Raw genomic sequence first — 24,090 nt, 5'->3', positions numbered from 1 at the left:
TATCTCATCACATACTGCTCTATCTATCTCATCTCATACTGGTCTATCTATCTGATCACATACTGGTCTATCTCTCTCATCACAAACTGGTCTATCTTTCTCATCACATACTGGTCTCTCTATCTCATCACATACAGGTCTATCTATCTCATCGCAAACTGGTCTATCTATCAAATCACAAACTGGTCTATCTGTCTCATCACATACTGGTTTATCTATCTCATCACATAATGGTCTATCTATCTAATCACATACTGGTCTATTTATCTCATCACATACTGACATTTGCTGATCAATAATCTCATCCCATACTGGTCTATCTCTTTCATCATAAACTGGTCTATCTATCCCATCACATACTGGTCTAGCTATCTAATCACAAACTGGTTTATCTATCTCATCACATACCGGTCTATCTATCTCATCTCTTACTGGTCTATCTATTTAATCAAAAACTGGTATATCTATTTCATAACATACTGGTCTATATATCTCATCACATACTGGGCTATCTATCTAATCACAAAGTGGTCTATCTATCTCATACATACTGGTCTATCTATCCCATCACATACTGGTCTAGCTATCTAATCACAAACTGGTGTATCTATCTCATCACATCCTGGTCTACCTATCTCATCACATACTGATCTATCTATCTAATCACAAATTGGTCTATCTATCTCATTACATACTGGTCTATCTATCCATAATCTCATCACATACTGGCCTATCTATCTCATCACATATTGGTCTATCTATCTAATCACAAATTGGTCTATCTATCTCATCGCATACTGGTCTATCTATCTTATCACATACTGGTCTATTTATCTCATCACATACTGACATTTGCTGATCAATAATCTCATCACATACTGGTCTATCTATCAATATCATGAATCATGCAATGGACATTACATTTATTTTCCATTTTTATCTTTAATAGGTTGTGACTAATATCAAAATTTTGCCATATTGAAAGGAATATTTTGATTTCGTTTACCTTAAGATCTGGTCTGGTATATCTAGTAACACGGATAGGTAAAAAATGTACAAACTTCCATAGATTTACATACCATGTTTATGATTAAAACAAATCTACTGGATAAAACTAGATGGTTCAAAGAAAAAATCCCATCTTTAGTTACAAAAATACTTGTTGACAAAACTTTTCATTTTTTGAGGCTCCATATAAGAAAAATATGACCAAGGCAACCAATGCATGTCATGGAAACATATTTCCCATTCATATGATTCTTATCATATCCAATCAAACACTCTGTAATAAGTTGATACACACAGTACTAGCTAGTGAATAACATAGCCGTCATTGCACAATATGACATAGGTTGCTACCTAAAATCTATAGTGTACCAGAATATGTCGTGACTTGCAAATTATATGACAATATTTAGGTAGGCCAAAGGTCTACAGTACAGTCAGAATTAGGAAATATTAACAAGAAGCCCGGGGCCTTAATAGCTTACCCGGTATTTTATTTTTCAATTTAAAACCTGCTGAGTACCATACAGGTTTATCAAAGGAATACAAGAAACACATTGCAAGAACTACATATAAATGAAAATGAGTTTCCATGTTAAGTCACAATTTTCCTCTATTTCCCCTATTGGGCCTCACATGCACCCTTTTATACAAATTAAACAAATTGAGTTTTTTTCCCCTAAGCATGCTTCAGACCACATTTGGTTTAAATCCCTTCATTTGTACAGAAGGGAAAATCTTTTTCACTATTTCCCTTAATGGGCCCCACCCATCTGCCCCCAAAAAGGGGGTCCACACACCTCAATTTATACAAAATTGATTCTTTTGTCCCTAGGCATGCTTCAGACTGCATTTGATTTATATCCCTTTACTGGTAAAGTAGGAGAGAAAAATCCCTCCATTTCCCCTATTGGGGCACCCCGCCCCTATGCCCCCAGAGGGACCACACCCTCTGTTTAAACAAACTTGAGGCTCCTTTGTCCAAAGATGCTCTAGAACACATTTGGTCAAAATCCTTCAATTGGTTGAGAAGAAGAAGAAGATTTACCTATTTTCCCCCTATTTGGCCCCACCCCTCTGCCCCGTGGGAAACCATACACTCCGTTTATACAAAACTGAGAACCCTTTGGCCAATGATACTCCAGACCAAATTTGGTCAAAATCGTATGAGCCGTTTGAGGACTAGTAGGGGTTTAAAGGGAAAAGTTGACGGACAACGGACGCTGCGCCATGGTATAAGCTCACTTGGCCCTTCAGGCCAGGTGAGCTAAAACTTCCAACTTTGTGTTCGACATTAATTGATTGTAAAAGGCAGGGTATCGAACTTGAGGAAAACTACTATTCCTTGATCCAAAATGTAGGAAGAGTGTTCTAGCATTGTTCACATTGAGGTACATTGCATCTTCGACGGAAGAATGTCATGTGTCCCCATGCAATCCTCAGATGCAATATGCAAATACAATTAAGTAGGCTAGTAAGGCCTTCTATATCCATCCAACCCATTGAAGGCCTGTAAAAAATGGTACCTAGGAGTCTAGTGATTTGCTTTTCATTTAATCTCTACTATACCTGCAACTTACTATCTTATCCAAAAATTAACACAAATCCTCCAGATAAACCACATTTTTTAAAATATGAAAATTTAGAGGTACATAAACTACATATACAGAGAACAGAGATCTCAAATTTTGTATCTACATACAGGACTTGTTCACTCCAAATTGTTTCTCAAACATAGCGTTTTGATACTTTGTGTTGATGTCCTGTAAAGCTAACCAGGCTTTCAAAAAACGACCCCAGGTTGCTGAAATGTGATACCTTTATTTAAATTAAAATATCTTAGTAGAATTAAAACAAATAAAATTAACTACAGCTTATTTTTAGTGAGATGATATATAAATATATTATACTGTGGACTTCAGGTGAGGTCTATCCCTGATTTACAGACCTTGTCTGAACAATATTCACAGAGGCCGAAGGCCGAGGTGAATATTTTTCAGACTAGGTCCATAAATCAGGGATAGACCGAAACTGAAGTCCACAATTGCCTTAAAATATGACATTTTACAATGAGATTAATATTTTTTCAAGTCATAAACACATGGATGGCATGGACCATTTTGGAATCACAGAGTGAAGGACTTCAAATACAAAATAGCATACACAAATTTCATTTCAGATTCAATTCATGTGATATTTAATTTTAAGAAAATATTATTTGCACAATCGACATCATCAATATTCACATAGGTCAGAATTTTATGAGATAATTCATGTTAAGTTTAATTCAGTAGTGTAATTGGTAACAGAATTACAGACTGGCTGGGAAATTACCTAGGCCTATTCTTAGTAGCGGTTTGTAACACTTTTCTTTTTATAGGTCGAGGTTTGTAACACTTTTCTATTCATAGAAAGAGGTCTGTAACATATTTACAGACTCGTCACATGACGTCGCTCCTCCAATCAGGGCTGGGAATTAACACCAGTCATATAATAAAACAAAACATGCTCATGCATCCAATATTTTGATGCAAATTTCTGATTCCTTAAAAAAAAACATGCACTGTATGTACTTAAGATTAACACAATGTAAATGCTTACAACAACTAAAACGTAGTATCCTTATTTGACAGTACTAGGGTCTAACTCAGACCTCCACATGACAGTACTAGGGTCCAACTCAGACCTGAGTCAGACCTCAACAAAATGTAACTGATACAGTCATTGTATCTCAGCATCCTCAGCTTTTTTTCTTTATATATATACCAAGGTATGACATCTACTATATTTATATCACAGTGTTTGCAGCAAAATTTAATTAACCAACACCGGACAGCCATGCAAACATTTGTAATAGGCCTGATGTGCTGCTGTTGTAGGCCTACTGTAGGCCTACCGTTATATTTTCCAAAATTTAAGAGATCACCCCCTCCCCCTGATAAACTTCACACAAAACAACTGTTTCAATAAAGATACATTTATCATAATTTTTGATTATGTTAAGATCAAAGAATAATATGTTATTTTGTCAGTTGTTTGAAAATGACATTCTTCTTTTATGCAATGTTTACATTTCGAACATCATGTATTAACGATATAAATTCTATGCATCATATTTAATATAACAGTATCGAGCAGTTATGATAACATTATGTTTATATTATTTGAATAATGACATTGGTACTTACGTATTAAACCCATCTTGTCTCTCGCTGTGTGTACCTATTGTGTCCCACATAACATTTACACCGACTTCTACCGCTTAGTCGGCAGCCATTGATAAACATTAGCTGTCCCTTCTCATAAATATTCATTAGCGGCATGGAATACACAACCATAACAAGTAAGTACGAAAATTACATTGTTTTGGGATATTACCTTTCTCATGTCTGACGTTCATAAAAATTGATTTGAGGTTGAAATTTTGAAAAACAATGTAAAAGGAATGTTTTCTTCAGGATTCGTATTTTGTTTTTCACGCATGTGGCTCAAGCATGCGCAGCTCAAGGTTTATCATTTCCGGTACTTTGACGGTAACGGTCGTGGGAGCATAAACGACCATGCCTTTACCTTTGATCAAGCTATTTACACTAGTAGGAAAACAGCTGATTGGCAAACCGATAGCAAATACCATAAAGAGAGCAGCTAAGAAGTCACCGTGGGTTAAAACCTCTGTGATTATGCCTGTTGCTCAATGTAAGTACCCGTTGTGGGTCAGTTCTACTTTCACTTTCAGCTTTTCTCACCTGCTGGACTAAGGTCATTTACTATTCTGATTTTGAGTTTTCTTCTCCAGCATAAATGTATTGTTGAACTGGTTTTAACCTTGAACATGCACGGGGGAGATAGTTAAGACATAAATGAAATGTGTGTATACATCCACTAGAGGCAACATAAACAGTTAAAATGACAGAAGTTGAGTTGTTCTTTCGAATGAAATAATTAGATCTTAGAATATAGGAACATTAAGCAAATTCACTGGTTGAAAATGCTCAATTTTTGGGTCCAAAATCGGGAGTCTCCCTCCTAAATAGGGAGAGTTGGCAAGTATGCATGGAGCCGTACATGATAATTACTTAATCAGCAAGAGGAATCTTGTTAGATATTTTGTAAGATAAACCTTCCATTTCAAATATTTTAAGATCTTAATTGTTTACTGTTCAATATGTCGGTGAGTGTTATCAGTGTTAAAACTAAAATTAAGAGAAGTGTTTAGATGGTCCTATATGATGATTTGCTCATCTGTCATCTGTTACTGTCATTTCTGATGAAATACTGGAGGGATCTTTCGTTAATGTAATCATATTGGAAAATTAAGATTGCCATCAAGTGACAATCTTTGATTTTGGCTGTTTAAGTTATCACACTTTTTCAAGCAGTGTTGGAGAAACCCCAAATTTCATATTTAGGTTTCCCTTGGTCCTTTGTTATGCGTGTCTTAGGACTGATCAGAAGAACAAGATGGCCACCATATACTGCCTTGTTGTATTTTGGACAATTCAACTTTGATATTGCTACTCTTCAAAAAAGTATGGAGATCCCTGCTTTAAGATTTTTGTAGGTTTCCCCTGGTTCTTATAGCTTTGCATATTTCATTTTGATATAGATCAAAAATAACTCAAAAGATAAAGTATCTATTTAAACCATAGCATGGAGGTATAACTTCTATACCAGATTAGATTTTAGTGATCATTGGTCAAGGTTATAGGGTCCAAGGTCACATTTGAACACTTTTTACAAAATATCTCACCATTCTCTCAACAAATTCAAAGTATATTCATTCTATGGTATGATGCTTACATGTACATGTATATACAATAGGTTTAAACACCTGTTTCAATTTTTTTTGGCATCAGTCAATGTTAAAGAGTCAAATTTCACACTTGACGATGTGTGAGATCTCGTGATGATTATAACTGACAGTATAGAAATCCTGCTTGCTTTGATTTTTAATGGAAGATTTCATGTCATCCTTTTCAAAGTGAAATACAAAACTTGAAAACTTCTTTATGAAGTTTAGATAAAAAGTCACAAGATTATGATAGCTGGTGACCTAATAAATAATCTAACAAAAAAGAAGAGGGAAAGAGGAAAAAGCATAGATTGAATGTCAGCTCGAAGATCCCAGTGGGATCTATTATTAAAAATGAAATGTTTACATTCTCTGTATCAACTTTCTCGTTTTAAAGTCAAGAAAATTGAAGAGGATATCAATATAATATTTCTAATTTTATGACACATATCAAAAATGTTGCATGTTTGAGACCAAAGTTTAAAAAAAGCTAGGGTCTAATACTTTCATGAATATACTTGAAGTATATTAAAGTGATGCTTTTGTTTAAATACACAGGAATCATTGAACTTCATTTAATGGTGTCATTTCCCAGATCTGTAAACACTATAGTATGTCTCATGGACCCCGTAACCTATAGAATGTCTCTTAGACCCCATAACCTACAGCATGTCTCATAGACCCCATAACCTACAGCATGTCTCATGGACCCTGTAACCTATAGAATGTCTCTTAGACCCCATAACCTACAGTATGTCTCATAGACCCCATAACCTACAGCATGTCTCATGGACCCCGTAACCTATAGAATGTCTCTTAGACCCCATAACCTACAGCATGTCTCTTAGACCCCATAACCTACAGAATGTCTCTTAGACCCCATAACCTACAGCATGTCTCTTAGACCCCATAACCTACAGCATGTCTCTTAGACCCCATAACCTACAGCATGTCTCATAGACCCCATAACCTACAGCATATCTCATAGACCCCTTAACCTACAGCATGTCTCATAGACCCCATAACCTACGGCATGTCTCATAGACCTCATAACCTACAGTATGTCTTATAGACCCCATAATTATCCTATAGTATGTTTCATGGACCCCATAACCTACAGCATATCTCATAGCCCCCATAACCTACAGTAAGTCTAATAGACCCCATAACCTACAGTATGTCTCATAGACCCCATAGCCTATAGTATGTCTCATAGACCCCATAACCTATATTATGTCTCATTGACCCCATAACCTACAGTATGTCTCATAGACCCGATAACCTACATTATGTCTCATAGACCCCATAACCTATAGTATGTCTCATAGACCCCATCACCTTTATTATGTCTCACGGACCCCATAACCTATAGTATGTCTCATGGACCCCATAACCTATAGAATGTCTCATAGACCCCATAACCTACAGCATGTCTCATAGACCCCATAACCTACAGCATATCTCATAGACCCCATAACCTACAGCATGTCTCATAGACCTCATAACCTACAGTATGTCTTTTAGACCCCATAACCTATAGTATGTTTCATGGACCCCATAACCTACAGCATGTCTCATAGTCCCCATAACCTACAGTATGTCTAATAGACCCCATAACCTACAGTATGTCTCATAGACCCCATAACCTATAGTATGTCTCATAGACCCCATCACCTAAAGTATGTCTCATGGACCCCATAACCTACAGTATGTCTCATTGACCCCATAACCTATAGTATGTCTCATAGACCCCATAACCTATAGTATGTCTCATAGACCCCATCACCTATATTATGTCTCATGGACCCCATAACCTACAGCATGTCTTATAGACCCCATAACCTATAGTATGTCTCATAGACCCAATAACCTATAATATGTCTCATAGACCCAATAACCTACAGTATGTTTTATAGACCCCATAACCTAAAGTATGTCTCATAGACCCATAACCAACAGTATGTATCATAGACCCCATAACCTATAGTATGTCTCATAGACCCCATAACCTATAGTATGTCTCATAGACCCCATAACCAACAGTATGTCTCATAGACCCCATAACCTATAGTATGTCTCATAGACCCCATAACCAACAGTATGTATCATAAACCCCATAACCAACAGTATGTTTCATAGACCCATAACCAACAGTATGTCTCATAGACCCCATAACCTATAGTATGTCTCATAGACCCCATAACCAACAGTATGTATCATAGACCCCATAACCTATAGTATGTCTCATAGACCCCATAACCTATAGAATGTCTCATAGACCCCATCACCTATAATATGTCTCATAGACCCCATAACCTACAAACATGCTTCATAGACCCCATAACCTACAACATATGTCACAGACACCATAACCTACAACATGTTTCCCAGACCCCTATAAACTACAACAGTTTTCACTGGCCCCATAAACTACAACATATGCCACAGACACCATAAACAACAGCATATCTCATAGACCCAGTAAATTACAATATGTCTCATAGACCTCATAACCTACAGCATCTGTCACATACCCCATAATCTACAACATGTGTCCAAAACCCCATAAACTACAACATGTGTCAAGAGTCCCCATAAACTACAACATGTGTCCAAAACCCCATAACCTACAACATGTGTCCAAAACTCCATAAACTACAATATGTGTCAAGAGTCCCCATAAACTACAACATGTGTCCAAAACCCCATAACCTACAACATGTGTCACAGACCCCAATAAACTACAACATGTGTCCAAAACCCCATACACTACAACATGTGTCAAGAGTCCCCATAGACTACAACATGTGTCCAAAACCCCATAACCTACAACTTATGTCACAGACCCCATAACCTACAACATGTCTCACTGACCCCATAAACTACAACATGTTTCACTGGCCCCATAAACTACAACATATGTCACAGACACCATAACCTACAACATGTGTCATAGACCCAGTAACTTACAATATGTCTCATAGACCTCATAACCTACAGCAACTGTCACATACCCCATAAACTACAACATGTGTCCAAAACCCCATAACCTACAACATGTGTCCAAAACCCCATAACCTACAACATATGTCACAGACCCCATACACTATGACATGTGTCCAAAACCCCATAACCTACAAAATGTGTGACAGTCCCCATAAACTACAACATGTGTCCAAAACCCCATAACCTACAACATGTGTCCAAAACCCCATAAACTACAACATGTGTCACAGACCTCATAAACTACAACATTGATTTGACCAAATAACTAACACCAATGTCTCATTTGCAATTTCCTTTTTTATTACAAGAAAATGACAGGAAAAATCATCTGAAATTGTCATAAAATTGATTATTTCTTAGCAAGATATGATGTTTACATATTGTGTATGAAGTAATATTTTTTTAAAGATATATGTGTATTTTGCTGCCAAACAATATTAAATTTGAACTGATTCAGTGATGTACATGATTTTATCACTGACATTATTATATTACAAGTGATACCCATGTCTGGTGTGTACACTATATAGTGGATAGTCAGCCATGTAAGACTGGCTGCATCCTGACTTACCTATCAACCTTTTGTGGTGGTAGGTCACCGCCATAGCACTAGTTACTCCAGTACGGTTAGACAACACAGTAGTAACATCAGTCAGGTTAGACAACAAGGTAGTACCGATAACTTCAGTTAGGTTAGGCATCACAGTAGTTAGGTTAGACATCACAGTAGTTAGGTTAGTTAGGTCAGACATCACAGTAGTTAGGTTGGGTAGGTCAGACATCACAGTAGTTAGGTTAGGTAGGTCAGACATCACAGTAGTTAGGTTAGTTAGGTTAGACATGATGCTGTAACTATCCAGTTGGAAAGTTTGTGTGAAGTGCACTAGTTGCTTGATTTCATTGTTTCACATCCTCGTACACACTACCCGGAGTATCACCCTGAAGTTTACAGCTGGTGAGGGATTACTCTACGCAGGGGAACAAACGCACTCCTACCTATACTGTATCACTGTGTCGACTCATCTTTATTGATTAATTTACCTTTTGGTATATATACATTGTAGTATGGAAGCTGATTTCAAATTAATGTATTCATGTTACTTTTGTTGTTGTTGTGTCGATTGGATCGGATCAACATCATGCAATGTACGTGTAGCTGTTTAACAAAGCTGACTGTTCCATCTCGCTCATTACTTCAACGTTCTCACTCACAACTGCTCCGACCACTCATAGAATATTTACACCAAAGCCACATTCCAGTCAGCATATATGTATACACTCAGCCGTGTTATCACTTCAGTTCAGTAGCTGGTTTCCAAATACAGCAGTTGTAAAATGTGGTCTTTTAAAGCATTCAAAAGAAGAAATGAAGCAAAGTACAAATCCATATCCGTTCCTGAGGATCTTTCTGTGTATATGATATATTTGTCCGTGAGTCGTGTTGGGTCGATAGGTATATTCAGAGGTGTTAGCAAACCCATAGGTCGACTCAGAACCCAGCTCTACAAGTCAGTGAGATTACACCTAGCGAAACACTTCTTACGTCAGGTATTGGAATCTACTTCAGGAGTACTTAATATCCAAATATACAGATTTTTTCACTTGAACCTATGAAGCAGGATTCAATTTAGATATCTGAATCAGCTACTTTTATAGAGATAAATTAGATTTTGGTTTAAACAAGAAGTCAAGTGGTGTTCCTGTGTTAATATTTATTCTGCTATTTATTGATACCAAAACAACAGAATGCAAAAAGATTCAAAAAGAGAGACTTAAAGTTGTTTTATAGGAAATAAACTAGTGATGGTGTTTTCATTTCTAAATATGTTTGTTAAATACTTGGGTTATCTTATAAAAGAGAATAAGATATTACCATAATTTTATGAGATGAAATTTGCCCATTACCAGTCCTATAAAATCCGCTGGTATAATAGCTTGAAGTACGGGCATTGGACTTGGATCTTGTTTGCCATATAAATTAATTACGCAACATTGTGAGCCCAAAAGAACCTATTGAAGCATTGCAAATAATTTTGTGCCTATTGATTTTTGAGCTTTTTGCATGTTTGCAAACTAGTTAGCAGCTCTGTACAATGTTAATTTTCAACACGTTCTCCATCAGTGCATCAGACTCTGTGTTCAGCCTCTGTGTTCAGACTCTGTGTTCAGCCTCTGGTCTCACTGTCCTGTTTAATGATAATTTGAATGACAATTTTCTGCAAATCCATTTATTCATTTTTAGAAATAACACATTAGAATAATGAAAAAGGTCATTTTCTGTCCCAGCATACACGAACATCCAGTGATATGCCCTAATAAAACTACCACTTAATTAGGGGTTTTATAGTAATCACTTTGTCAGTGCGTCCATGTGCGACTGTTCATGTGTCCATCTGTCTATAATGAAAAGATTGTGTACAAGATATTTTGGGAAACCCGGGACAAATTTCATTGATATTTACACCATAGTCTGGTAAAAATAAGTTCTACATCTGGTAAGATTTTTGGCAGTCATTGGTAAAGGTTAATGGGCCAAAGGTCAGTCAATTATCACAGTTGACCACTTTTGTAGTAAAAACAAAAGCTTGTGTACAAGATATTTATGAATCTCTCAACGAATTTAGTTAATATTTCACCTTAGTATGGTAACATTTGAGTTCTACGCCTGATTAGATTTTGTTGGTCATATATCAAGGTTAAAGGGTCAAAGTTCACACATGACCACTTTTGAAAGTAAATAGCTTGTGTTCATAATAATAACAGCTTGTTTACGAAAAATGAGTCAGCATATTACAGACTATTTTTTATTTCGGCAAGGGGAAGAGGGTTTGGCAGTAGGAAGGGGTTTGGCAGTGGGAAGGGGTTTGGCAGTGGGAAGGGGATTTGGCAGTGGGAAGGGGTTTGGCAGTGGGAAGGGGGTTTGGCAGTGGGAAAGGGTTTGGCAGTGGGAAGGGGTATGGCAGGGGGAAGGGGTTCGGCAGTGGGAAGGGGGTTTGGCAGGGCCCGGGAAGGGGTAATATCAAATGAGTCTCTAACACACATCCAGGTTACTCATTTTCACCAACACCCGTTCAGCAATCATCTAATACTCCAACATACTCCATTTAAGCAAATATGTTAAAAAATGAACAGTTAATATACTTGTTAACACAAACTCGATTCATACCCTTGATAACAGAACAACAGTTCATACCCTTGATAACAGAACAACAGTTCATATACTTGATAACAGAACAACAGTTCATACACTAGATAACAGAACAACAGTTCATACACTTGATAACAGAACAACAGTTTATACAGCTTTAGTCATATGACTTTTAGGGCCAACAAGCTTATGCCATGGTTTAGGTCTATCAAGTTTGTTCAAATTAATTACTTCGTTCCACTTTAAAGGTCACAGGGGTCAAATGTTTTCAAATCTTGAAACAAGTTATCAATACCAAAAGGCCTTTGCTGGTTTAAAGGGCTGCATATTTTGTTCAAATGAACGACCTTGACCCTGTTCAAGGTCAGAGGAGTTAAATGTGTTCAAAATATTTTAACAAGTTCTTCTGAATAACCAAGAGTCATAGGTAATAATATTTGGCCTGTAGCTTATTTTAGTCCATTCAAATATATTTTACTATGGTCCACTTTTAAGGTCGCTGGTGTGAGATTAAAACCAGGCCCATTAGGCCTCTTGTTCAGGTGTATATTGAAACTGCAAAACTACAAACTAGACATGCTTTGTTCAAAGCAATTCTGAAATAATAAGCAAACCACCAGATCTGTCGATTTTCTTAGTAACACAACCCTAGTCTGATTAGATCAGATGTATCTTCAATAAGATTCATCAGTTTGGAAATATGTGATATCAACGTTTTACCTTCTACACAAACAATGTACATATTAAACCTGTCACAATGTTGTTACACGTTTAATACATTCATTGTTTGTGTAGAAAGTAAAACTTTGACATGAGATCGGATGGAGGTTACTTTCTCCAATTGTAGTAAGATATATTAAGGTAAAGGGCTCCAAAACGTTAAACTAGATATGTTATTATTCAAAAGAATTATTTCATAAAAGTCACCTGTTGCTATGTATTTGACTGAATTGTTGTTGTTCAAAGTTTGAATATTTGAAAAGAAAAAGAAAAAAAGAAAACATGAAAACTGTAGGGGTGGACCTGGGAACCCTTACTTTAAAGCCTACACTGCACCAATGATACAGGAAGTGTTCAATTTCTGGGCCTTGAGGCATATGAAACTTGAAAGGTGAAGTTAATCTAAACCAGAAAAACTCCTTTAGGTTGTTTCATCTTCTATATAGAGGGAAGAATAAAGTGGAACTCTTCTTGGGGATAAAAACGGATGCAGTGGTACCCTTTACTCTAACATATGTTTATAAATATGTTAACTTTTTTTCTGTTTCTTTTGCAGTGTATACGAGAACAACAGTCCAAATGAGAAGTTATGGACTGGGTCTTGGAAAAGTCCAATCTGTTGAGCCTGTCAGTATAGATCGTGCTATGGACCTGTTCGGAGATTTCATAGGGGAATTCACAATATTAATGTTCGCTGTTTTGGCAATTTATATTGAAGTAAGTGGTAGAAGTAGGCAAAACCAAAAAGCTGAAGATGCACATGAAGCTTTCAATGACACCATAAAGTCTCTGAACGACAAGGTCGAACAGTTGGAACTTTGTGTACAAAAACAAGAACTTGAAGGGAAAAAAGTGGAAGAAGCACTTAAAAATTTAAATATGACAATGTATTATTCCCAGCATGGAATTACAAGTAAGGTTTTAGCATTGACAGAGGAAAACAATGATGCCAAACACAAAAAACCCACAGAAAAGAAGAAGAATGTTGTTAAAGAAGAATGAAAGGCTGACAGAATTTTTGAATTGATTAATGTGAATATAGATTTTACTACAAACATTGTGTTGTTATTTTGTCATAATAAATAGTCGGTCTTGGTATGGTACGGTGTATCTTGTGACAGGTTAATGATAGGCTTGAATGTCGATTGACACCGGACCAAGGTTTGAGATACCAGATAAAATGTATAGATACTTTAACAAGGTCATAGTTAACTGATCAAGGTTATAGTTACATGATCAAGGTCATAGTTAACTGATCAAGGTCATAGTTAACTGATCAAGGTCATAGTTAACTGATCAAGTTCATAGTTAACTGATCAAAGTTATAGTTAACTGATCAAAGTTATAGTTAACTGGTCAATGTTCAAGTTAACTGATCAAAGTTATAGTTAACTGATCAAGTTCATAGTTAACTGATGTATGTACTTTTGTAAGGTAAAAGATCAAAGTATCTATATTATATTTGACATGTCTGTGTTGAGTAGATGAGTAGAGAGGAATTTGTTTATGTGTGTTTGTATGTATTTTTGTAGGGTAAAAGATCAAAATATCTATATTATCTTTGACATGTCTGTGTTAAGTAGATGAGTAGTGAGAAATTTGTTTATGTGTGTTTGTATGATCAAAGTATCTATATTATCTTTGACATGTCTGTGTTTAGTAGATGAGTAGAGAGGAATTTGTTTATGTGTGTTTATATGTACTTTTGAAAGAGGGGAAAACTCACAAATAAATTAAAGATTTGGTATATATAAAAACTGCATGTGTTTTGTTCCGGGATGAAAAAACCCAGGGTTACTATATTATGATGATGTGTTTATTATTTTGTGAATTCTCATAATGAGAACTTAACAATTATATAAGTTTTTGATAATGCTGTTACTGGTTTTAAATTCCAGAAATATTAAGTTATGAAATGAACTTAGAAAAATAAAGACTAGAAGGTTTATTTAGATGTTATTGTTGAATTATTACAATGAATATTCTGTTCTACAATTAAGATCATTACTTAGATTTCAAGAGATGAAATGACCAAAAATATCCTTACAAGCACCTATGTTTTGATCACAAATTCTTTATCTGAAGGATCTCATGTTTTCTGGAACGGGTCATTTTACTAGGGGGACTGAGTTAGCAACCTTGATTATATTATGGGTGTATTGGCAGACGAGGCTAGAAGCTGTGATTGACTAAGGCGGAGCAATTACGTAGAGCCCCAACTTCTGACCAAGTTGCAAACAGGTAGGAAGTTTGAGATAAATATAGGGAGGAACTAGTAAGCAATAAATAGTGCAGACAACATTGTGAAGACGCGTGTGGGTATGAGCTTTATTGTAGAGACGGCAGTGGGTACACAGGCATTTGTTTCTGTCAATAAAAAAGGTCCTGACATTAAAGACGTCACACCCTACTCATATTTAATCAGTTATCTTTTACCTTGATCAGTTAACTATAACCTTGTTCAGGCATCTATGACCAAGATCAGTTAACTATAACCTTTCTCAGGCATCTATGACCTTGATCAGCTAACTATCTGTAACCCTGCTCAGGTATCTTTATACTTGATCAGTTAACTTTAACCTTAATCAGGTATCAACATATAAATTGATATAGGGTGTGACTTCTTATTGTCAGGACCATTTTTATTGATAGAAACAAATGCCTGTGAGTGGGTGCTAATCAACAATGCCACCTTTAGGCAAGTAGACGGGAGCATCATGAGGTGCTGCAAATTGAAATCAGTACAGCGGAGTAACAGGACAAAATAATGCAGCCACGCAAATAACTCTTGCTGAGTACGAGCAAGGCAATGAAGGTCATCCGAAACAACAGTGTTTACATTACTTGCAAGCGCATCAATCTGATCTTTGGTTATCAATGAGGATCCAACCTGTGCTCTGTCCAATAAACTGCAAAATTAGAAGAGGCATTATCATCCTGCACAATAACATTGTCTGAATGGAGAACTGCGTCATGACAAGAGTTCTAGAGGAGATAGACAAGTACTGGAACGATACCAGCAGTTTGGTAGTGTTGATATTATTTTGTTTATGATAACTTTCTCTCTGAATTTAAGTTGTAAAAATTCATTGATTACATACTTCTTTATATAGAAATATTTAGGTAAAATATATGGCAACAAAAAGACAAAATTATTATCTTGTTTGAATGTCGTATTCTTAGATGTATTTTGGTGTTTCAAATAAATTGTTAACTTAATAATCCGACATTGAATGTCGTTATAAAGAACTCGTACTTCACGACTGAATTGTCCTTTACAGGTGCTCCATAGTTTCAGCCCTGACTCCACTGAGTGGTAACAATGGGGGTCTGTGTTGGGTACAATGCCTATCTGTTCACGTCATACCAAGGGTGACCATGCAAGCACTAGATGTTGACAAGCATCAGTGATTTCAAATGACTTGCTTTCATTACTATCAAATCTTAGATTATTAGGAATTCAGTTCATTTATGCTTAATATATTTTCCTTTTCAACATGTCTCCGAAAGATTTTCTTTTAAATATTTATTGACAGCATCTGCAGGTAAACTAGATGTAATAGTAACATCTTATCACTAGAGCAAACTAGGCTACACTTATAAAAATGCATAGTAGGTAACCTTAAAAACGTGTCAAAGTGATTACCTGGTACATTACACTTCGACTCACCTGGATATGAGTGTGAGTTACGTTAGTGTAGTTGAATCAGACTTGAGACATCTCCCATGTGTCTGAGAGTTCAGAGATCTGCTGAGGTTAACAGAAGCGAGAAGTCACATCTACTGTGACGTATGAAACCCCATTTGTCTTTTAGGGAAATAGCAATGGCTACCATTACAACTGCAGGCAACTTTCTCGAGTCCTTGAGAATGATTCTGTTCTGTAGGGAACATTATCTAGAGGAGATCAGAGCAAACGTGCAAACCGCATATACACGACAAGAACCGCTGGAAATAGAAATGGCGTACACACACTTCATTGGCAAGTGGTATGCCACTGCTCCCTCCACAAACGTTTGTATGTGTGAAGTCAGTAATTTCATCATAGTCAAACAGTTACGTTTAACATTTATATAATAATAATAATAATAATAAAGGATTTATTTATTCTTGATAACATATTGAGCATGAAGCTCATCTTACACATGGTCAAGATACAATATATGATAAAATGTACAATATTTAGTACAAAGATCCCCCCTCCCCCGTTTTATTCGTGTTTTTTAAAGAGAATTGGATTTTTTTGGGATAAGTCAGTATTCCATCTGAGATGAATGTTGTGGTTAACCATGTCTTCATGTGGTTAAGATCTTTGGTACTGGACTAGGCTAACTCTCTAAAGCAGCCAAAGTAACACTTACATTTTCAATATAAAAGCAGGTAGTTTGGTTCTAAACTGTGTCTCGGTACATTCTGCTTGTAAAGTTAGAGGGAGACTGTCGTTAGAGTATCGCTCTATCTATGAGTATAAGTAAACGGAGAGACTGTCTTGGTTGAGTGGGCTAATCATTGACATTTACTGGTTACAGACGTCAGACCATCATTGATAACTGTATGGTAGGGGGTAGAATGAGGTTAAAGGGACTGAGAAGATGGAGCGAGGTTGAAAGCCATTCATTTGTCTATACGCCCACAATCAAGAGAACTAAACAGGGATGGAATTTGCCTCTTATTTATACCGATAATATATGGAAGGACGTGGTGCCAAATGCAGAATGCGAAATGGTTATTGTCAAATGCTTAATGCCAAATGCGAAATTTTATTGCCTTAACCCCAAATTCTATCAAGTGATGCCAATGGCCCAAGAGAGACACATGGAGTAGAACCCAATAAATGACTTATCCATGTGCTGTTTCATGAACAGATCTTAAAAAGTGGCCAAACTAGCCCCGTTCTCCTGACCTCTTCATTTACAATTGCTAGTTCAACTGTTGTAATTGCTATAACGTATTTCGCAATAGGCATTACACGTATTGGACAATGTTGTGCCAAAGCATGAGAATACCGAAGTATCGACAAACTCGTAATTCAAATTAAAATCATTGAACCGGGATAAAATATGAACAAAGTAAAAAGTGACATGAAGATCCTTGAAAAATAAACAAGAATAAGACAGATGTTGCTGAAGGGTTACTTACGTCCCCTGCTTTATCGACAACATATCTAGGTCGAATCCAGGTACCAAGTAATGCCAGAACACAAACAAAACATTTGCCCTAGTATTCTTCAATAGACATCTCTTGAAAACTTCTGTTGTGCACGCATGTCTGTCAGCAGTCCACATCTATCACGGACATTTTGATGTTCGGAACAAACTCTTGAATACCGAATCAACTGCGACATGTAAATATCGTAGGTTTGGAAAGTTACAAATGTACTAACAAAAAGGGTGAAGTTCACGAATATCTATATTTGGTTAGCTTTATAGCTTTAGTAACATTCTTACCAAACCGATCAGTTATATATTTCTAAATTTTACAATTTTTACAAAAATTATGAAACGAGTTTTAAAATCAATCTGTGCTTTTTCTCCTGATTACATATAAAGGCTGTGCGGTTAAGTGACACGTGAAGAATATATATATTCTCTAATCAAACAACAAGGGTTTTTCAACCAGACGAGGCAGCATTGACATCGGATCCCCCCCGGATGGCTTGTACTTTTTGTCCTAACGTATGGCGGCCGGGTGTCACGTTGGAATATTAATTTGTCTGTCTCTCTGTGTAAAAGGTTTGTTGTTGGTCGTATACGTACCTAGTGTACGTGAGCGGGGTTATTAATGGAAACCTATACCATGTGTCGGACCTGCAAGGGTTCCTTGTGGAGATATATTGATACACCTACCTATATTGTACTGCTACACGGGCTGTTTACGTAAAGTACTGCTACACGGGCTGTTTACATAAAGTACCTAACTTCTACACGGGGTGTTTTCATAAAGTACTGCTACATGTACACGGGGTGTTTACATAAAGTACTGCTACACGACCGCGGGGTGTTTACATAAAGTACTGCTACATGTACACGGGGTGTTTAAATAAAGGATACGACTCCTAGTTTTTAATTGTCCTTGTACAATAGAGATTTACAAACAGTTTTCGTTTTAACCAAATCTAGGTATTACAGTGAAGTAGTCGTAAAACTTGTTACAACCCCACGATTAACTAATGCCCTATTACTGTAAACAACACAATGATCGGTTATGTAAGGCGCATTAAGCTGAACAAGCACACCTTCCTTTTTGAACTATATCAAAGCGTGTGTGTTATCATCAATAAAGTAATATTATCTGTATATAACGACTAATACTACGGATCATATCCCGCGACCTGTCCTACGAGACCTATGGTACAGTAAGTTAATCTGTCTATAGAGACGAATGCTACAGATCGTATCCCTGCATGAGCTACCTGTCGTTACTCGAGTTGTCCCTACCCACACCTTGGAATTTGTATGCCGCTCCCCAACCCCGGGTATTTAAGGATATGCGGCGGGGTTGTGGTAGCTAGCAAATACACTTACTTTGTTCAACGTGCATCGTCACTCCACCTGATTCCCCCACGTTCTAGTACTCTAATCCAGTGAGAAATTCGTCCAGGTGCAAATACCACAGGTATCCTGTTCAGTGAAAAAATCACTTAGTGACCATGCAGGTATAAATTTAAGCGCAAGTGTTGAAACTTTGATTCGTGCTGTTCCTTTCGTTAAACTCGAGTACAATTGATGTGTTCAGATATTGTCTAGTTATGTGTATAGCCCGACTGGTTACACATGAACTACTCGACATATTACAGGCCTATCTACATAATAGCACACTGCTATCAACAATTCCTACATAGGAAATCCATTCACAAAACCACTGGATAGTTACGTATTGACCATTGAGAGACTACAAAGAGCCCCATGACCCTGATATATCTTACAAAGGGACGCTCTAATCAGTTCAAACCGGCCATCTATTGTATACTCGTATAGCTATAGGTGATTCAGGACAATGTGAGGCTACATTGTCCATTACTTTATAACCTAATTTTAAAACTCTTGGTGTTTTTTACGAGAATTGTAAACAGCCGATAGCCTCGGCATAGTCTCCTCACACAAACTAAGATACACCTTCGGTAAACCTACTCATCGGCATTAAGATATACAAAGAAACAGATATATAGAGTTTAATTACATTAAACGAGCCATTATTGGCTGGTGTAGAGCTTTTAAAAGCGCTTGAACACACGTGTGCTCTGCGAATGCGATTCTTGGCGTCGGCGGCAACGTGTACTGTACAATTTGTATGCAAAATAAACAAAATAAAGAGCGGCTAGAGTATAGAGTACAGAGGGTCATGAGACCATCCTCCCGATCAACGTCTAACAAGAGACACCCAAGGACACACAGGTAGATATGACAGAAATATTCTAACTGTTGCATCGGTGGTAGCACCGTCAAGTTTGTCTCTTAAGTTTACCAACATCAAACCACGTATATTTTACGTTTTATTACAAACTTACCTTCAAATCTTTCCGCATACATTAATTTGTATAACCGTAAGCTATGACAAAAACTGTAATTACAATAACCGAAAACTATAACATTAACTATAGGTTATGACCCAAAATCTATTACATTAACGGTAGACTATATGACAATAACCGTAAATACAATAACCGAAAATATTACATTAACCGTACGTAAGCTATTACAATTATAACAATGATATTAACCGTAATTACAATAACCGAAAAATATTACATAAACCGTATGCTATAACACTAACCGTAATTACAATACCCGTAATAACAATAACCTCTCCTGTCTGATATACGGGTGTGTCCTTGACATTTATGTCTTCTGTCTGATATACGGGTGTGTCATTGACATTTATGTCTTCTGACTGATATACGGGTGTGTCCTTGACATTTATGTCTTCTGACTGATATACGGGTGTGTCCTTGACATTTATGTCTTCTGACTGATATACGGGTGTGACCTTGACATTTATGTCTTCTGTCTGATATACGGGTGTGTCCTTGACATTTATCGCTTTTGTCTGATATTCCGGTGTCTCTTTGACATTTATGTCTTCTGTCTGATATACGGGTGTGTCCTTGACATTTATCGCTTTTGTCTGATATACGAGTGTGTCCTTGACATCAACTAGTCTGCTTAACATTTGGGTATGTACTTGACCTCTTTACTAATCTGCTTGACATACGGGTATGCCCTTAACCTCTACTTGTCTGTTTGACCTTTGGGTATGTACTTGACCTCTCTACTAATATGCTTGATCTATTTACATGTCATTAAACTGTATTTATCTGCTTAATATACATGTATATCCTTGACCTTTGCTCGTTGGCTGTGCCTTCAGATACGTCCGTGACATTTATGCTTGAATGGCCTTGACTTTTTTACTAGTCTGTTCAACCTACGAATATGCCATTGACACCTGTTAGTTTGCTCGACCTACAGGAATGTCTCGACTTCTATTGTTCTGGTCACTTACTGGTACTATGTTTAAAAACGAGATAAATTCAGACGCATTATTTGCGTGCTTACGTGTTGATGACTCCCACGTTCACCTAGAAGTTGTATAGGACAATATGTAATGGAATCAGTAAACATGGTTATGTAGAGGTTGTGTTTGAGGGGTTGTGTGTAATTGGATGTGTAGAGTTGGATGTGAGGGAGAGGATGTTTTTGCAGACTTGTTTGAATAGTACAAGATATCACAATTACTGTTACCAAGGATAATTTTTCTTGTAATTTTGACGACTTTTCCATAACGTATTAAAATTTGAGCTGCAACTCATTATATGAACAATACCAGCAGAAATATATTTCATTTAAGGATCGAATCTTGCTATGGTCGATTTCACGGGGTGATGAATCGAGTTGGTCTTGAACTAAATTTAGTGAACTGCGAAGCAGTTCATGTTGAATTTGTTTCAAGACCAACTCAATTTCATCACCCCATGAAATCGAACAAAAAAAAATATAGTCCGTCATTGAAGGACCCATCATACAACATGATGGTGTATGTTGATAGTTCAATATAGCCAAATTAGGTAGAAATAAAACACGAAACCACATTTTAAATGTAGTCTAATATTTAATTTTTGTTGATGAATTCATAAGATATATGAATATATGATATAAATGTTTCGTCCTTTCAAGCCACGTCTGGTTTCCTGTCTAATTCGACATTCAATTACTGCAGCTACACATTCCAGAAGATGTAGAACCTCGAAATTTAGCGTCTCTCCACTTCGCGCTAGTAAAAAATGGCTGCCGTAGACATTATTCTTCCGTAATTGACGCATCAGAATGGGGTGATGAATTGAGTTGGTCTTGAAACAAATAAAAAATAAAGATTCAATCCTTAAATGAAACAGGTTACATTTGGTAGTTGCATTTAGTCCAACTTAAGTAAGAATTGAAATATTTGAGTATAAAAGCAAAAACTCTTGTGACGTCATAAATAAGCCTCGTTCAATGATGAGAGTCTTATCGCTTCGCTTCGAATAACATAAGAATGCCCCTGCGTCAAACGCTCGGATGACTACGGTTAATTATTGGCGCCAATTTTATTTAAATAGGGCTGTTCCTCCAATGGCGTTTAAAGGACGATGCATATAATTATAAATGAAATTAAACAATTGTTCTATGGTAAAAATGTAAATATATAGATTGAACGGCGTTTTTTTTAATTTGCATGTCGTATATATGTAACTGATTTGCGTTCATACGGGAACGAAAATTTAAAAAACACCGTTCAATCCCTATAAAAAATACCCCAATGGAGTCCTGGTAGTCTGGTACAGCCATGTACGCCTAGTGGAATCAAAATCATGCGTCAATCGATTCGAGCCCAGACTTAACACAAGAAGAAATGTCAGAAACGCACTTAAGCTCTGACCTTCTCGGTACTTGTCCAGTCCTTGTCCGTTATAAGGCCATCCATGACACCTTCGCGTATCACGCGTATCTTTTACTATTGACCCGTGCTTGGAATGGAAATGGTACTCGCGAACACAAGTTCTCTGGAATCATCAACCAAATGCACGGACTCATTTTCTGACGTTTGACACTTATCTCAAACAGTCGGTACCAAGGTCGAATATGAAGGTCATGAAACTGGCGACACGGGTTGGTTACAATGTTTAAGATAATAAAAAGGGGGGGGGGGAGGAGTTATGACATCGGTTGTTATAACATTGACTGACGTTAGTAAGTTCTGACAGGTGTTGTCTGAGGCATATGTTGGTTATGACATGTGTTGTCTAAGGCATATGTTGGCTATGACATATGTTGTCTGAGGCATATTTTGGCTATGACATGTGTTGTCTGAGGCATATGCTGGCTATGACATGTGTTGTCTAACGCATATGTTGGCTATGACATATGTTGCCTGAGGCATATGTTGGCTATGACATGTGTTGTCTGAGGCATATGCTTGCTATGACATGTGTTGTCTGATACATATGTTGGCTATGACATATGTTGCCTGAGGCATATGTTGGCTATGACATGTGTTGTCTAAGGCATATGTTGGCTATGCCATATGTTGTCTGAGGCAAATTTTGGCTATGACATGTGTTGTCTAAGGCATATGTTGGTTATGACATATGTTGTCTGAGGCATATTTTGGCTATGACATGTGTTGTCTGAGGCATATGTTGGCTATGCCATATGTTGCCTGAGGCATATGTTGGTTATGACATGTGTTGTCTGAGGCATTTGCTGGCTATGACATGTGTTGTCTAAGGCATATGTTGGCTATGACACATGTTGTCTAAGGCATATGTTGGCTATGACATGTGTTGTCTGAGGCATAATTATGCTGGCTATGACATGTGTTGTCTAAGGCATATGTTAGCTATGACATGTGTTGTCTGATGCATATGTTAGCTATGACATATGTTGTATGAGGCATATGTTGGCTATGACATGTGTTGTCTAAGACATATGTTGGCTATGGCATTAGTTGGAGTTTTGACATGGATTATCTGTGACATTATAGTTGGTCATGCTACTAGCTACATGGTTATGCCTACAACCCCATCAACTAGGGTTTCCGTAGCCGTTAACTTATTGAAGAATTTGTGAGCACAGAAAAATATATCTACAACCCATAACCTAGTGTTTCCGTAGCGGTGTAAAAACTGCACAATTTGAAAAAACGAAATAAAATATTTCAGCCCCACTATACTTCACAATTTGAAAACGCAGTAAAATATCACAATCACATCAAACAAGGTTCTCGTAGCTGTGTAAATACGGTACAATTTATGAGTAGTCATTTTTTTTATTTTTTTAGTCAATTAAAAAGTATAATTTCAATCAGATTGATGCGGGATCAGAGATACATGTATTCTAGGGCAGTGGCGGATCCATAGAAGTTTTTTGGGCTTCAGGACCCC

The 24,090-nt window shown here is 36.9% G+C and overlaps 2 protein-coding genes across 3 annotated transcripts in view; one reads left to right on the top strand and one right to left on the bottom strand.

Moving 5' to 3' along the window:
* LOC110442579 (synaptotagmin-14-like) overlaps nucleotides 1-19,369 on the bottom strand; it is a 113,981-nt gene extending 94,612 nt beyond the window's left edge. Inside the window, exon 1 of one of the 2 annotated variants that reach the window (XM_021486256.1) lies at nucleotides 19,196-19,369. In XM_021486256.1, coding sequence (XP_021341931.1) covers nucleotides 19,196-19,211 — 16 coding nt within the window. In that variant the 5' untranslated portion in view covers nucleotides 19,212-19,369. Of the gene's footprint in view, nucleotides 1-4,193; nucleotides 4,347-19,195 lie in introns of those variants that run through there. The other variant, XM_021486257.1, reaches the window with a different exon arrangement.
* LOC110442580 (optic atrophy 3 protein homolog) lies at nucleotides 4,524-14,619 on the top strand. The gene is made up of 2 exons (XM_021486259.1): nucleotides 4,524-4,701; nucleotides 13,228-14,619. Exons 1-2 carry the CDS (start codon nucleotides 4,566-4,568, stop codon nucleotides 13,671-13,673), a joined length of 582 nt encoding a protein of 193 aa, XP_021341934.1. The 5' UTR covers nucleotides 4,524-4,565; the 3' UTR covers nucleotides 13,674-14,619.
* Nucleotides 19,370-24,090: the final 4,721 nt, after the last annotated feature.

Source organism: Mizuhopecten yessoensis, unplaced genomic scaffold (genome assembly GCF_002113885.1).
Source record: "Mizuhopecten yessoensis strain PY_sf001 unplaced genomic scaffold, ASM211388v2 scaffold716281, whole genome shotgun sequence".
Taxonomy (NCBI): Eukaryota; Metazoa; Mollusca; class Bivalvia; order Pectinida; family Pectinidae; genus Mizuhopecten; species Mizuhopecten yessoensis.
This window is presented reverse-complemented; position numbering and strand designations above follow the sequence as displayed.

Bases quoted from the DNA above. Each gene is read 5' to 3' on its own strand.
- LOC110442580 (XM_021486259.1), top strand. From the start codon at position 4,566: ATGCCTTTACCTTTGATCAAGCTATTTACACTAGTAGGAAAACAGCTG. The intron at 4,702-13,227 runs GTAAGTACCCGT...TTTCTTTTGCAG, and splicing joins GATTATGCCTGTTGCTCAAT to TGTATACGAGAACAACAGTC.